The sequence below is a fragment of the Bubalus kerabau genome, chromosome 5 (genome assembly GCF_029407905.1).
Source record: "Bubalus kerabau isolate K-KA32 ecotype Philippines breed swamp buffalo chromosome 5, PCC_UOA_SB_1v2, whole genome shotgun sequence".
In the NCBI taxonomy this organism is placed as follows: Eukaryota; Metazoa; Chordata; class Mammalia; order Artiodactyla; family Bovidae; genus Bubalus; species Bubalus kerabau.
This window is the reverse complement of record NC_073628.1, coordinates 88,607,014-88,623,647: the sequence shown is the minus strand read 5'-3', so window position 1 is coordinate 88,623,647 and position 16,634 is coordinate 88,607,014. Positions and strand designations below refer to the sequence as shown.

Below are 16,634 nucleotides of genomic sequence, written 5' to 3'. Positions count from 1 at the left end.
ATGTTGGAAAAGACTCTTCAGAGTCCCTTGGACTGCAAGGAGATCCAACCAGTCCATCCTAAAGGAGATCAGTCCTGGGTGTTCATTGGAAGGACTGATGTTGAAGCTGAAACTCCAATACTTTGGCCATCTGATGCGAAGAGCTGACTCACTGGAAAAGACCCTGATGCTAGGAAAGATTGAGGGCAGGAGGAGAAGGGGACGACAGAGGATGAGATGGTTGGATGGCATCACCGACTCAATGGACATGAGTTTGGGTAAACTCTGGGAGTTGGTGATGGACAGGGAGGCCTGGCGTGCTGCGGTTCATAGGGTTGCAAAGAGTCGGACACGACTGAGCGACTGAACTGAAGAATACAACATTGATTCTGAAACTCCAATTATATCTGGAGTCTCATAAATTTAATATTATCAAATATACATAAAACTGAATGATCACAATTATGTTATAAATACAATCATGTTTGAGTATATACACACACCACTGTTTTCTCTGCACTCCACTTAAATATAACTAACATTTGATAGCTTACTATATGTCAAGCCGTAGGTTATGCACATGCCTTGGTTTGCCAACTCTTTCAAGTTGACACTATTGTTATGTCCATTTTACACACAAAACTAGTGCACAGTTACTTACTTGTCTAGGGTCTTACAGACCACATGGCAGAGTTGGGTTTGAATTGAGAAGGTCTGATCCCAGAGTCCATGATTTTGATCATTCAGCTATACTGAATCCTTATAATTTAGGTAATCCCTCAGAGTTCAATAATATTCTCAGTTCACTCACCACTTCCTGGCAATGTCTATGATCACAGCTTCAACTATTTTCTTTTTGTCTGACTTCCAAAACGATGATTCTAGCTCTCATGAACTTCCTATGCTGCAGAGCTATACTCTTTCACACGTCTGTTCCAAAAGTACCTGCGATACCTGAGTCAGCATGCCTAAAACAGAGCTTATCTTCCTTTTTGTCTTATGTTTCTGAAGACATCCATTTCTGAGTCACCTTTACGGGTCACTCGTGCTAAAAACTACATTCTGTTCATAGGAGTTCTTAACAATATTCATTTGAACAAGCATGGAGTTATTCTGGCAATCGTCAAACACTGTCAAATATTACACGTCCATATCTCCACTTATATCTTAACTTAGGTCTTCAATGCCTTGCACATTAACTTCTAGAACAGATTACTAGTTAATCTCTAGGTTCTCTGCTCTCTCAAACAATTCTACAAATTGCCCTTAAGAGTAACCTTCTTTTAATATAGATCTTATCATCCTTTTCAAAAATCTTAAACATAAGTCTTATATATAAAATTATGTACGCTTCTTAGCTGGCATTCAACGTCTCCTATTACTTAGCTGGCTTAGGATTATCTTCAATTTGGTCATCCATTAACTATATACCTTTATATCTTAGACTTGGACAAACTTCACCCATCCCATTTTTTTCATGCTATTTCTTTTCTCTTTTCAACCTCCAGTAAATTCCTGCTGCAGACACCCTTTTAAAATTAATTAATTAATTAGGCTGTGTCAGGCCTTAGTTACAGCAAGCAGGTTCTTCCAGTTGCAGTGCTGGGATCTAGTTCCCTGATCAAGGATCAAACCCAGGCCAACTGCATTGGAAGCATGGAGTCCTAGCCACTGGACTACCAGGGAAGTTCAAACTTCACCATTTCTACAACCTCTTCACCACTCTACCTGATATCAGCTCATATCAGAACACCTTTGCTTCTTTCCTCTGACTCTGAACTGAGGACACTCATGTCTAAGTCATCCTTACACTTCACTCATGCTAAATACTACGTTCTACTCATACAAGTTGCTTAGGAATTCTTTGTTGAGTGGATGGGAATTACATGTGGATGGGGATTATACAATACATGAAAAAAACTTATGCAAACATTAACTTGATCCAAAACAAAACTGCAGAGGAGTAAAGGTGCTGGCTTAGTAATATACCTCTAAAATCTAAGCAAAAAGAGTACGACAAAGCATAAAACATTTTGTAATCAATTAAAATCACTATTATGCTTTTCAAATTTCTTAAGTGAAAGTGGTAGCCAATTTACAGAAATAAAACATGTACTTCTCACATTCTATTTAGTTATTTGAAAATAAATTTCTGCACATTAAGAAAACGTCAGTATTCTATAGGAACATTAAACATCAACATTAACTTTCTTTCCTCCTATACTTCCTATCCTCCCCTCTTACTTTTTTTAATATCTTAATAAACAAAAATAAAAATACTTTCTCTTCCTGTGAGATGTATGAGTGGAAAATATACCTTGAAAAATTAAATCCCAACAGCAAGTTTTATTAACATAATGCTACTAACAAACTGGAGGAAAAAGGCATAGAATCATTAGGTATTAAATAGGCCAGCCTTAGAGTACTACTAGAGATAATAAAATATATACAGACAAGGGTAATAAAATACACATACTAACAAAATAAAACCAAGTGAAAATACAACAGACAGTTCTTAGTCACTTTCCCCTTTGTATCATAATTTTTTTCTGTTTAGGGACAGGGAATTGGGTTTGGCCCAGAAGAAGGTGTTCAGTGTTCTAGTTTAGGATAGAGAGCTTAAGAGGCAAAGCTTCCTAAGAAAAAGCAGAACACTCTAGTTCCCTTGTGTACCCCTTGTGTTCATGTGGTGAGACTTCTCCATGGGGAGGAAAAACAATGAGACAAGAGCAAGGCCTGTTGTTTCCAGCTGTGCCCACAAGAAAAAAAAGGTACTATCAAGACCGTCTCATTGCAGGAGTTTTGTGGGCCCATGATAATGCATGAGCGGCTTCCCAGGTGACACCAGTGGTGACGACTCTGTCCGCCAGTGCAGGGCACATAAGAGATGCGGGTTTGATCCCTGGGTCGGGAAGGTCCCCTGGAGGAGGGGATGGCAACGCACTCCAGTATTTTTGCCTGGAGAATCCCATGGACAGAGGAGCCTGGTGGGCTACAGTCCATGGGGTTGCACAGAGTCAGACATGACTGGAGCGACTTAGCACAATGCACAATAATGCATGGATCCCAAAGCACATACATGCCCATACTCTAATCAGAAGTGGCTTACAATGCTTCAACAATTATTGTCATTTACATGGCCAAAAAAGTAATGTTTAAGCAACACAATGAGATTAGAAAGGCATGTTCTGCAAGAACTAAAAGCAATCACAAGTGAATAGTCATTGAACAACAACAAAAAAAATAAATAATAAACTAATGATCCAAGAAAAAAAGAAACAATTCACAGAAGTCCACAGAGTAAAGAAAAAAAGATAAACATCATAAAATCATCATAAAAAATTTTAAAGGAATTTATGAATTATTATATATAATTTCTTTAATAAATGTTGTCAAGTATAAGAAAATTAGGACTTCAAGCTAAAGGCAGAAATAATTTTAGCATGTACACAGTGAAAATGTTTAGGAAACATGTGGCATACTGCAGTAAAATTGAGTAACTTACAAATTTACCAAAAAACCCTAACTACTATAACATATATATGAATAGAGCCTCTATTTAATGGTCAAGTGCAATGTTAGGGGTTAAAAATCACATCTGCAGCAAGAATTTTACTTTTAATTATGTAATCTTAAGTTTATTATAAACATATTTAATATTCAAAATAATATTCTCATTTAATTATTAAAGGATTGTACTAATTCAATCTAATGAACTCATAAAAGTGCAAGTAATAATCTGCCTACTCTAATTCTCCCCAGAGAACGTTAGCAACATCTCTAACAAGTACACCTCTTTGGAAGGTAAAAAAATAAAAAATGTATCTGCACAATTCTCAATTATGTAGAGCTGATACTGACCACCGTTCAAAAGTATATTAATTCATCAGCGTTTCTACTGGAAATAAGAAAGGGGAGTTTACCAAAATAAATTCTTTAATATGTAAGTAGCACTTGCATTAAAAAAAAAAAAGGGTAATGAGTAATACTATCAACAAAACTAAAGTTCTTAGTTCTCTGTGGATTTCATTTCTTGGTACAAACAAAGTAAAAGCTAAACTTATTATCAAGTTGAAACAGTAACAAATAATTTCAACTCAGAGATCACGGATTAAAACTAACCTGGCTATTTCTTCTCGATGGGCAGTCCAATCTCGGATGTAGTCTTCCTGCTCTTTTATCCGGTGTTTGAATGAAGAACTAGTAGGCATTGCTGACCCAGAGCTCTGCAATCGAGTCGTTTTCAGGGCTGGAGAAGTACGTAGACGGGTATGTTTAGGGGAATTACGGTTTGATCCAAATTCATCTTCTGAGGTGGAAGCATAATCAGTAGGAAAGCGCCTCCATCTTGAATTTACTAAATTAGTTTAATTATTAAAAAAAGAATTATTATGTTATCTTTTAAAAGAAAGAAAATAAAAATCATGATTTCAAAAACACCATGAGACCACACACAGCACAATTTTCAAAAACTGACATACACATAGTTTACAAAACCATTAAGTCTACTGCTCCTTAAAGATAGAAACATCATACTTTGGTGAATTAAAAACAATGAAGAATTAAGAACAATAGAAAGATCACATTTTCTGTAGCATGGTGAGTAAACAAACATTCAGATGAAAAACTGACTAATGACAAACAACTAAGCAAGCTCTATTCATAAATGTTTAACTCAGGTACTATTTAATTGCAAATATTTCTCATTTAAGTAACGTTATGGATTTTTTTTTAAATGACAGCAACAACAACAAAAAAAATAAAATAAGGGAAAAGATTTCCTCATGCCACATGGACTTTTCAACATGGAGATGGTAAAAACCCTCTTTTCCCAACAAACAAATATGCATAATTCCTGCTGTGGAAATTATGCCTTTATGGCAGAAAAAAAAACATTACCTCTGTCATTCAACATCCTGTTATGCTATGATTGGAAAAAATCTTTTTACACGGTAAAAACACAACAAAGCATCTTCAGTACAACTCTGCTGCTTTGACATTGAAAGCATACAGGTGAAAATAGACAATGGCAATAAAACCTACAAGGAGTGAAAACCTACAAAGGTATTCTCACAACCATTAACATTTACGGCACAGGAGATACTGACAATAGTCACATTAAAGAAAGTGGTAATCACTTTCTTATTTAAGGTTAGTAAAGATTTAAAAAATGGTTTTGCAGACACATTTGAAAATCAGAAGACAAATTAATGCAGACAGATCACTACTACTGCTAATATAATAATTAAACATGCAAATAAAGTGTGAAGAATAAAGAGGTTAAAAAAATAGGGAAAAAATGGCTAATCTATGGAAAACTTCACAAGGGCAGGAATTATGCCTGCTTAATCCACTAACAGGTTCCTAGCATTTAGCAGTGTCTGGCTAACAAATGTTTAATAAATACGTTTGAATAAATGAATTAATTCCTAGATACTGACCATTTCCTTTCCTCAAAATAGGAAAACCTAGTAAAAAAGCATGAGACGTTTTTGGTGGCTAAACCTTAGCTTCTAAGTTCCAACTGCTGTTAATATTAAGAGCTTTCTTTATCTTTCTCTTTTATAAAACAGAAGCTGACTCTAGGCTGTGTACATTGGTGAAGTCTAGAATTCCCTTACCCTACTCCACTTGAATTTTATGCCTTTCTTGTCTTTCTTTTCTTTCATAAACTTCATTTCTGCATAAGACTCTGTAAGTCTGAGTTGGCATTCAAAAAAGATTGATAAACATTGTTCCCAGAACCGCTTTAAGAACAGAGAAATCTGTAATCAGGACTATATCATAAATCAGTGCCTACCCATTTGTCTGGATTTAAACTCTTCTTTGAGAAAATGAAAATAGGCCAAAATTTCATGGCTTTCTGTAAAAGTGTACATAAACACATATCTGAAGCTCCAGGTAATTACTCAGTTTTTTTTGAAGGGATTATTAAAAATAATTTCTGATTTTAACATTAGAAGATAATTTATTAACACAAATAATACTTTTACCATGGTGGAAATTTACTAATTTTTAGACATTTGAACTGACCCTAAGACTTGAAAACAGCTTTAGGAAAAGTTAAGGAACAAGAGTAAATAAGTTTTTTTTGTTTTTTTTTTTTTAAAGAAACACAGCAAGGCAATTAGATATATAGCAAACAAATCTGTACCTTTTAATAAAGGTATTTCATTAAATACTAAATGTTTTTTTTTTTATTTTGCTACCCTAGAATATTATTCATAAAAGGAAATCTGTAAATAAAAAAGATCTTTTGTTAGATTAAATTTCCTGATTTTTGACTTGAAAACTATGTAACCATACCTATAACTGAAAATTGGAGGAGACAAAACCAGTAACAAAGAGTTTTAATAAATTGCAGAAGGTATGAAAACAGGTATTACAGAACTCAGGTTGTTAACATGGAGGTAATTTAGAGAGAATGGCATCAATAACTGGTAGACTCCTTGAGTGGCAGAGCACATGAACGCAGAATGAGAAAGTGAGAAACAAGGGCTAAATGTCAGGTGACATAAGTTACCAGGTGACAGTATATTAGCTGAGCCCCGTTAGAATTTAAATTGTGCAATCTAACTCTCCAGGTCAGAAAATCATTACCTTTTGGAGAAAAGAATAAAAGAAAAACTTCTTTTTCAAATGAAATTCATAAACTTTCCACCTGTTTTTTTATAAGTCTATCTAGAATCCAGCAAAAATACTGAAGTTTCTAAGAATAACTTTTAAAAGAGGAGAAGCAATATGGGAGCCAGGTGGGAGGTACAAACTATAGGGTATAAGATGAGCTCAAGGATGGGGGAGAAAGCCAGTATTTTGGAATAACTGTAAATAAAAAGTAACCTTTAAAACTGCATAAAAAATAAAAAAAAATATAAGGAAGGAGAGAAGGAAAATATAAAATAGATAGGACATAGCAGAAAATAAAAATATGATTAGTAAGTCTTCAAATAACTAAAGGTTATCTCTACCAATGGAAAGTATATCATACATGGTGTGCTATGAAGCAAAGCTTAAGTTAATCTCTGAATGAAAAATAAGACAGGAAATGATGACTACTGGCAAAAAAGGGACTGTGAATGGGAGTTAAAGCCAGGACCTCTAACCTGTTATTTGTCGAAGAAGTTCTCTCAATACCTTTGCTTTCTTAATCTTTGCTTCCAAACTATAGCAGCAATATATTTTATCTGAAGAAAAATTCCTATAATATAACTAGCTTTTGTAGAGGCAACTTCAAGGAAAAATGTTTTTAACTTTCCCCAGTGCCTACTTATTTCATAGAATTTTAGAATAAAATGACTTTGGACATGAGCTAGTTTAAATTCTTCAATCTGTACATAAAAATTGGGCCCAGAAAGGTCCTGTGACTTGCTTAAATCAAAGTTTAAGCCAGATCTGACACTCAGAGGGCAAAACTCATTCCAAGTGCTTTAAAATTAAATAAATATTTTATTTTAAAAAATTTCAAGTTAGACTAATTAAAAAAAAAAGACATCCTAGAATTCTCATAGAATGATTGTTTTATGAATTTTTACAGGACTGAAAATTTTTTTTACTTTCTTCTTGAATTTTACCCTGCTTAGATAAAATTATTTAGAGAATCAAATGTAACTTTATATTATTAGGCTCCTTTGATATACTGGTACTAATAAGGCATTTCAGATAAATGCTTAAATTGAAAATCTGTGTTGAAGGTATCTAAAATGCCAATCTCTAAGAAGCTTTTTGGGTTGATGAGGTGCTGGACAGCACATATAATAAAATGAGAAAAAGTTAGATGGGCTTAATTATTTTGTAGCTAACCTGAAAATTATTCTAGTTATGTTAGTTAGAAGTCTGCTCATTTTAGCTATAAAATTATACAACACTCCCTCTTGTGGAAGTAATAAACTACTACATTCATCAAGAAAATATATTATTCATGATGTCTAAATACTTTAAAAGGGGAAAAAGAGTTATTAGGATCATTTATCTGTGAGTGCTTTGATTTCTTTTACTCTTAACCAAAACTTTGCTGACATCAAAACACATCATTATCTACAGATGTAACAAATAAATTTCCGAAGACAAACACTACATTTTTATACCTAGATAAAAATACTTTTGTGGGAAATTAAGCCACAAACATGTTTAATATGTCTGAGCATGTAACAATAAGATCATGGTGTTCTGTATTGGTCTTTGACTTGAGAAGAAATAACTCAACCCATGCATGTCCAAGAGGTAACATCATCATCTATAAATTTTGAGGATTAGAATACAAATGGGAAAGCAAACAGTCTAAAAAAATTTTAAGAACGTTAACATGATTTTTGAAAATTTTAGAATTATACTTAAAACATAATGAAAACCAACTGCCTTACTTTGATAATTCAGGGTGAAAGTGAAAATCAGTCACACAGTTGTGTTCGACTATTTGCAATCCCAAAGACTGTAGCCTGCCCAACTCCTCTGTCCATGAAATTCTCTAGTCAAGAATACTGGAGTGGGTTGCCATTTCCTTCTCCAGTGGATGTTCCTGACCAAGGGATCAATACAGGTCTCCTGTACTGCAGGCAGATTCTTGACCTACTGAGCCATTGGGGAAGCCTTACTTTGGTAATTCAGGGTACTTAGTTTTAAATATATCTTATTAAAATAAATCTGGATATTTCAATATAACTTCATATTGAAGGATCACTGAAAAAAATTTTGAAGGGTTTGTGGGGGGGGGGAGGGTGGGGGCTGTGGACCAAACTCCTAAAAAAAGCATATTACATCAGAATTAAAGAAGCATAGAAGAAATCTTACTCTTAATTTTGCCAAATACGAGATTTCCATTCTATTTTTATCATATTCATTTCTTGGAAAAGCTTTTCGTAACATAGGCTAAAATATATAATTTGAAGCTTTACAGAATTATTTTTATGTATTATAGTTTGGATAATTTCACAGGTTCTAGGGTCAGGCATTTTTAAGATTTTTAAAAGTTTATGGTGTGCTTAGCAACACTAACAAGGATGGTTTCACATTCTTTTAAATATTTCAAAAGCTAAGAATTTTTATTTCCTTTCTCCATTTAAGATTTACAATTATATTAAGTAGAAATGTTGTAATTACTATTTACCACATGTAACTATTTTAGTATGTTACCACTGACTGAAAGATCCAGGTCATTGTCCTAGATAGGATATAAAACTGGAAATAGGCATCTTAAAAGAATCTGAATATATGATCCTGGACCACAATGTGGCTTTAGGCTCAAAAGGTGGGCGAGAGAACATGAACTTGGTAAAACATCATAACTGAAAGATTACAGTGAATAATACCAAAATATTTATATTGTATATTGGTTGTATATATACTCCTGATAATAATGCAATAGTCTAGCTGTCCTCTGGAAGTCTGCAGGTAAGTGGAGTCTGTTTCTCAGAGCTAGACTGATTGTGGGAGGAAAAGCAATAGGCTGGGAATTAAATGCTTTGGATTCACAACCTGTTCTTGATATATCTATGTGACCAGGCAGGTTATTCCATCTCTTGGCTTTAGTTCTCTAAACTGAATAACCCTTCGAACAATTAAATTCAATGATGTTAATTATTTAATATACTGCTAGTAAGTTTGAAGAAGGCCAAAGTCACATACCTCAATCTGCCCTAGGAAATTTCATTAAGTAATTCAAGGTACTTTTTGGACACAGAAAGATGCATGTTTATCAACTTCTGTATTCAAAGAAGAAGAAAACAAAATACAGGCTAAAATACAGAATTTGAAGACATATTTAAAGACATACATACACATATATATATAAGGACATATATATATTATATATATATATAGCATCTTATGGCTGTTTCTTAGACTTACTAGAAATAGTGATATTTGGTTTGCATCTCAAATAAGTCCCTCTGTTAAACATTGAGAATAAAATCAGATTACTCGTGTGTTAAGAGCTAGACAACTAGTATAGAAGGAAGAGTTATCACAAGTTTCATGCTACATGGTAATGTACAACTTATGTTAAGACAGAAGAGCACTTAAATGTTTTCATGTACTGAAATAGACTTGCGGTGAGGAAACAAGCACTGTGGCAGAAGAAACCGAATCAGAGTACACACGGCAGAATGCAGCACAAAGGCAATGTGAACCGAAGCAGCAGAGCCACGTGGAACACCAGGTAACAACAGTGGGTAAGCGTAAGTTAAGTGACAGTAGTTTTAAAATACTTGGCAACAGACCCATTAGCCACCAACCAAAGTCTGAAGTGTAGAAACAAGGAGAACAGGAGCAATAAACGAAATGTCACCTATTCTTTTGGAATCTAGACCCTATGTTATCTATCCTCAGCTACACCCATGATGATTACCATCACTTCACCCACAGACCAGGAGACGAGAATGTGAATGTAGCGGAGGAGAGCAGCAGTGAAGAGAAGAGAGGGGCAACAGAAAATGAAAAAAATAACACATGCAAAGTACCACTGGTTTAGGGTTTTGTAGGCTGAATTGTGACAGAAGTATAAATTTAAAAGAAAAGACTGTATACCAACTTTCCCTTTACTCTTCAGTCAAGATTTAGGGCTCACTTAGGTAACCGACAAAAATAAATCTTTAAAGTCCTTTAACAGCTGGTTTCCCCTCAACTGTCCTTTTTCAGCCACACCCACATGAGGCTGATTATGAAGTAATAAGACCATGTTTACAGGATACGCACAAATATCTGTCTTGCTACTCTTTGGTCACACATGTATTCTCACTGGCTACAGCTCTGAAAATGAAGTATATACACAGACGAATATGCCAGAAGCAGTTAATTCTGGTGGGAAGAAAGTAGCTCTTGTCATTATCACAATCAGTGAAAGCTAACTACTGCAGTTAAATGATATGATGGCACATTATGAGGTAATGCCCATAACCAGTTAAATTTCTATAGCCCAATTTTGCCCATGTGCTTAGTGACTGTCTCACGAATCCATCTTCTTCCACTGAAATAAATTAAAGGATTAGTTTCTGCCCACCCCAATCATAAATCAATTTAACTTAATAAAAATTAGACATTTCAAAATAAACAGGAAAAGAGTAAAACTCATTTTTCATTTAGTTCTGAAAGGAGTAACAAAAAGTATACTACTGTTCTTCAGATTCACAAGAACTTAGAATTATGTTAGGATATTTAAAAGTTGAACATGTTTTCAGAAACACAATATTCATTTTTATTATATAGACCAGATAATAATTCCTAATCTAATTCTGACAAACAAACCCAGATATCTCACCAACTAGACAATTAAAATTCCCAAACTGGTTCAATATACTTCAAATTTTGAATTCACTATTTTGTACCAGGACTTTAACTGGAAGTGTATATAACTTCTGAATTTTCCTCCTGGTGGCTCAGATGATAAAGAATCTGCCTGTAATGCAGGAGACCTGGGTTTGATCCCTGGGTCGGGAAATCCCCTGGAGAAGGGAATGGCAACCCACTCCAGTATTCTTGCCTGGAGAATTCTATGGACAGAGGAGCCTGGCGGGCTACAGTCCATGGGATCACAGAGAGTTGGACACAACTGAGCAACTGACACTTTCACTTCACTTTCAAGCTAACTAAAGTCACTTTTTAAGGAACAAAACTCTCTATAGTATGATCTTTCTGCTGAAAAATTTGGGAATCAACACTAACAGTTTTTCAAAGAAGAAGTCCCAAAACATAAAAGAAATACACTAATATTATAAAAAGTCTGGATCCAATTTACCTGAAGGAGAGCCATGTGCTGAGGTCATACTTTTGACCTTGGAGTCGGATAGTCGAGAGATACTGTTAGCTCTAATTCTAGGAGAAAATTTATCTGAAGGTACTAATCTGGCTCCACTTCTAATGATGGCTTCTGCGGTCCGTGAAGAGGCACTACTTCTAGAGATCGTCGCTTCAGAGTCACTGCGAGCAGATAATGAGCCAAGCCTTGTTCTACGAGGCTGAGCCAACAAATCAATCCTAGAAATGTTACGCCTTCCTGTGGGAGGTTTGGATGTTGAACTTGTTGTTGACACTTCAGAAGCAACAGATGCTTTGTCAGCATCAGCAAGTTCACTGTCCGAAGCTTCACCAAGTCGGGCTCTACGCAAGAGGGAAGTCCTGGTAGGTCGTGGCCTTGGGAGAGTGGTGGATTTACTGGATGAACCAGGTGCTCCAGGAGAAGTCTTGGATTTAGTTACTTTACTTCCTTCCAGTTTGGAATGTGCATGCTCATCAGTTGAGGTAAATGGAGTCCTTCCATGAGATTTACAAGAGTAAGTTTCCTGGTCAGATGACATAACATCAGAGATGGCCGAGTGAGGTACACTAGAGGTCTGGTCATCATCTGTTAAATCTACTGAAGGCTGCCTTATTCTTCCACTGGACTGCACAAATTTACGACCCTCTGCCCGAGAACCTATATCTGCAGAACGACTTTTTGTTTTTTTTTCAATTTTCTCCCTAGTACCCGAAGATGACGATTTTGCAACATCTTTGGAAGGAGAACCTGTGGAACACCTATCTTTATAGAGACTAGTGAAACTCTTTCGCTTTTGGGTTGACTTTCTTTCAGTTTCTCCAGTAACCAGACTGATGGTACTAGCTGTGTCCACATCAGATTCGGGTGAAATGGAGTTGTCTCTGTTATAACTGGGAGTATCTGGGCCTTCATCAGTTTTAGTATCTTCACGCAGTTTAGCTTCTAGAAAAGCCATTACTGCTTCTGTGTCTTTTAGAATAAGGGTTGTGTCCATACTAGAATCAGTATCCATGGAATCACTTCTTTCCCTTATTCTGCTGGCTGTTGTTAATGCTAAGGAAGGGGGTGTTGATGAAGGCTGTTTATTTATATGGGGGATAAGTTCTATGGGTATGTTGGGGCTAGGTTTTTCTATAGTGAAGCTTCCTTGTCGCACTAATGACTTGGAGGATTCCTTCTTGTCTCCTCCCTTTGAAGTCTGACTTTTCAGAATTTCCTCAGCTTTTCTTCTCTTACCCTCGTTTTGTACTGTTCTTTCTCCTTTGCCAGCAGAAAGTCCTGGAATTTTTTCTTGAGGCTGTGACTCCTGCTTAAAAGACTCCTCCCTACATCTATCTATCTGACCTGCAATGTTTTTTGAAGAAGATAATTTAGTAGGTGTCCACTGTGCCTGTTCCTTTTGTTCTTGTTGCTGGATTTTAGCTAATGTTTGCTTTACCAAAGAAGCTTCCTTATCAGTTTCACTTTTCTCCTTTCCAGAGTAAGAGCTGCCTAAGTGAAGCAGGGTTTTGTTATCTCCACCATTTTTAAGAGTCTCACCATTTACCGCCCTGTTCATTTTACTCAAGGCTCTGTCAGTGTCTTGCTTATCTTTCTGGTATACCTGGGCAGGTGCTTCTTTCTCCTGAAGCTCCGTGTCTTGCTTTTCTCCTATCTCTGACCTCTGTGCTAAAACCTTTGTTCTGGAGCTCTCAAGAGACTTTTCTTCACTTGGAAGCTGGGGAAGGGTTCGTCTCCTTCTCTCTCCCTGACTAGCCAAGGAAGCTGCTGAGCCAGTACTTCTCAGTGAAATGCCAGATTCACTGATATCTGTATCTGTAAAAGAAAACAACAAACAAGGAATTTACTGGGGCAAGAAAGTGAAAATAAAACAAAAGTCATATTACCTTAGATTTTGAAGTTAAGAAATGGCTTAAGTATAAAGTAAAACTTTGAAGAAATAAGCCAACATTGTGACAGTATAATTTAAAAAGAAAATGCAACACTGAGATGCACAAATAGGTACATTACTAACAGGAGTCAAGAGAGCAAATTTTATGAGATGAAAATTAGGGTCATCTTATCTTAAACCCATGGGGTCGCAAAGAGTCGGACACGACTAAGCGACTGATCTGATCTGATCTGATGGGAGAGAAGTTCACATTCTTGCTTTTGTGACTTGTCCCATCTGTGAAATTTCACTCACAAAAAATGGACTCTGCATAGTATATACAGAATTGTAAAAATAATGTCTAATAAACAGTTTATTTGCTATACTTTGAATTACATAGTAAAGAATAATAATATACCTAATTTTTAATAGCATCATTATCTACTGAAAGAATGACAAGTCTGGATTTCCTAAGCAAAACAGGAAAAGTAGAACTTTAACAATGTTTTCTAAAAGAAAAAATTCAAAGCTAATTAAAAGATTTTTAACAATTATAAGAATGGAAAAAGGTGACAGGACTTGTCATAATTTCACAAACTGAGTTATTTTTAAATTATGATCTTCTGGTATATTAAAGCCTCAAACTGAGAAGTTGATGGGAAAATATATATAACTTCAACATTTCCATGTGAGAGACTTTGAGAATATTACTTAAGGAGGACTTTCCTAACTGCTAATAAATGAAATGTATTTCTGAGAAAAGGGATCTTTTTAGGGAAATATAAATTAACATATAAAGCATTTAAATCTTTTGGGTATAAGTGGAAAAAAGATACTAGATATAGCTTCTGTGGTCATCCCTTTATAATTTTAAAATTTTAGCATCTAAATTTCATAGCAATACTATGGCTATAATGTAGGAAAATACTCAATAACTTACTAATGTAACTTTAATTTAGCAAATGATCATGTTATTTGGTTATGTGTTATCTCTGCAGTACTACTTGAAGCACTAAACTTATTTAGTTACAGCTATTTTATCTGCATTTCTCACACTGTCCTGGCTCCTAACACACACTCAGTGAATACTTGACAAGAACATTTTAGGATATAAGTAGATTCACCAGCTTATCTAAGTAAGCTCATTTAGAATATGATGAAACAGGAACAAAATAATGAAGGCCAAGTATTATTAATTTTTATAATAAGGGTAGAATTTTGCATTCCACAGCTAATAAGACTTTGATAATGATTCTTTATAAATTTCTCTAGCCTGACTTGCTTTTTTGTTCCCCAAACAGTAATCAGTTTATGTGAACCAATCTGAAAATTATGCTGTCTTTCCAAAGATTTTTGGTAATATTAAAAATTACTTCTAATTTTTATGATAAATTATACAGCTTTTCTAGTACACTGCTGTGTACCTTGCTCAAATATTTGCTGACTAATTAATGTTTACAAAATTCCTAAAAAGATTTTTGGTTGCCACAATAAACACAAAATAAATTTCTATTTCAACTTCCAGCGATAACACAGCTAAGAAAATGGATAAAAAGCCACATACAAATTCTCCTGAGGGTTTTATTTTTAATGAAGAATGTAATGAACTGAATCTAATAATAAAATCATAAGAGGCATCAGATTTTTGTTTTTTTAAAGAAACTTGATATTTCAGTTCACAGAAATATAGTAAAAAGGTAGTTAATAAAAATCATATTACACATTTGCAAAAGATGTATGTAATAAATTAAGTTGTACTAAGTAAATTTTCTTCATTGAACATATGGAAAAAAGTGGCATTTAAATATTTGATGTGTTAGTAAATGCAACAGTTTGGAACTGCATTAGTCTTATTTTTAAATTTTCACATGTATATATGTTATATACATATAATCATATGTAAGTTTTTGTGAGTATACATACACACACACACACACACACATATATGCTTCATTTACAAATTACCTCTATTTTCAGTTAGGGTTATTAATGACATCTGCAGTTTTAGTGAAAATAAAATCTATATATAGTAGCTTGAGACTATGTGAATATATTTATTTAGGTTTAATTCACTTCTCACTACACAGACTTAGCTTATAGTATTTTAAAAACTGATGTATGGCTCACAAAAAAAAAAAAAAGGAAAGAAAATACCATGCTCTAAAGGAACAGGTACAGACAACTCCATTATTCTTTCTTCTTGATCATGCCTTGTATGATTGGCAGCCAAACTAGCCCATTGTGAAACCCAACGCTTGTTTCCAGACAAAGATGTACCTTCCTAAAGGAGAGAAATAAAAGAATGAAATGATCTAGTCTGTCAAGTCTGTTCTCATGTTCAGAGATTTCATTTAGTCATTAAATTCCTTTTAACATATCATATAAAGCAATATTTAAACCTCACATTGATATACTATCATTTGTTATATTTCCTTATATATAAAGATTTTCTAGGGCATGCATCTCTTTTAACTACAAGGTTATTACTGTGAATGTAGTAAAATTTTCTGTACTTATTAAGCACTAACAATGGTACTAAAATAGACTCTTAGAGCTTAAAATTTACTGCTGCTAAATAAACTCAGGTGTACTACAATAGCTTCATGGCTACCACAGAAAAGTTAGTTCTACTCCATTCTGTAGAACAGAGAGTCTAAGACCTATTTCTAAGTTGTTCTTCAGTCCTTTAAATGTTTCCATAAATCAGACTGGTTCCACACTCTCAGGGCATATTCAAATCTGCCAGGTCATGTCTTCAGGGATTTCAAACACAAGCCCAAAGCTTTAGGTTTCTTTCTACAATATGTATTTCCAGAAGAAGCTAGAAATCACTCAAATCTTTAAGAATTTTTGTATAACCAGTCTGAACATAGACCTCTCCCATCTAGATCTGTCTTTAAGGCAAATGATTAGTCAAGTGTGAAACAGAATTTAATTCATGATATGGTTCCATACATATGGATTATATATTGATAATTCTTAAGCCCAGGTCAGTCTATGTATTTAAGATGGAAGATCTAGGTGTATAGAAAAAAA

General features: G+C 34.6%; 1 protein-coding gene across 10 annotated transcripts in view; it reads right to left on the bottom strand.

The window, feature by feature from the left end:
- The window catches only part of CEP170 (centrosomal protein 170), a 137,825-nt gene that overhangs the window by 21,461 nt on the left and 99,730 nt on the right, over positions 1-16,634 (bottom strand). For 8 of the 10 annotated variants that reach the window (XM_055582115.1, XM_055582113.1, XM_055582116.1 and 5 more), the window contains 3 exons: positions 15,753-15,879; positions 11,708-13,543; positions 4,102-4,336 (listed from right to left, as the gene is read on the bottom strand). In XM_055582115.1, coding sequence (XP_055438090.1) covers positions 4,102-4,336; positions 11,708-13,543; positions 15,753-15,879 — 2,198 coding nt within the window. The remainder of the gene's footprint in view (positions 1-4,101; positions 4,337-11,707; positions 13,544-15,752; positions 15,880-16,634) is intronic. The other 2 variants (XM_055582118.1, XM_055582114.1) reach the window with 1 other exon arrangement.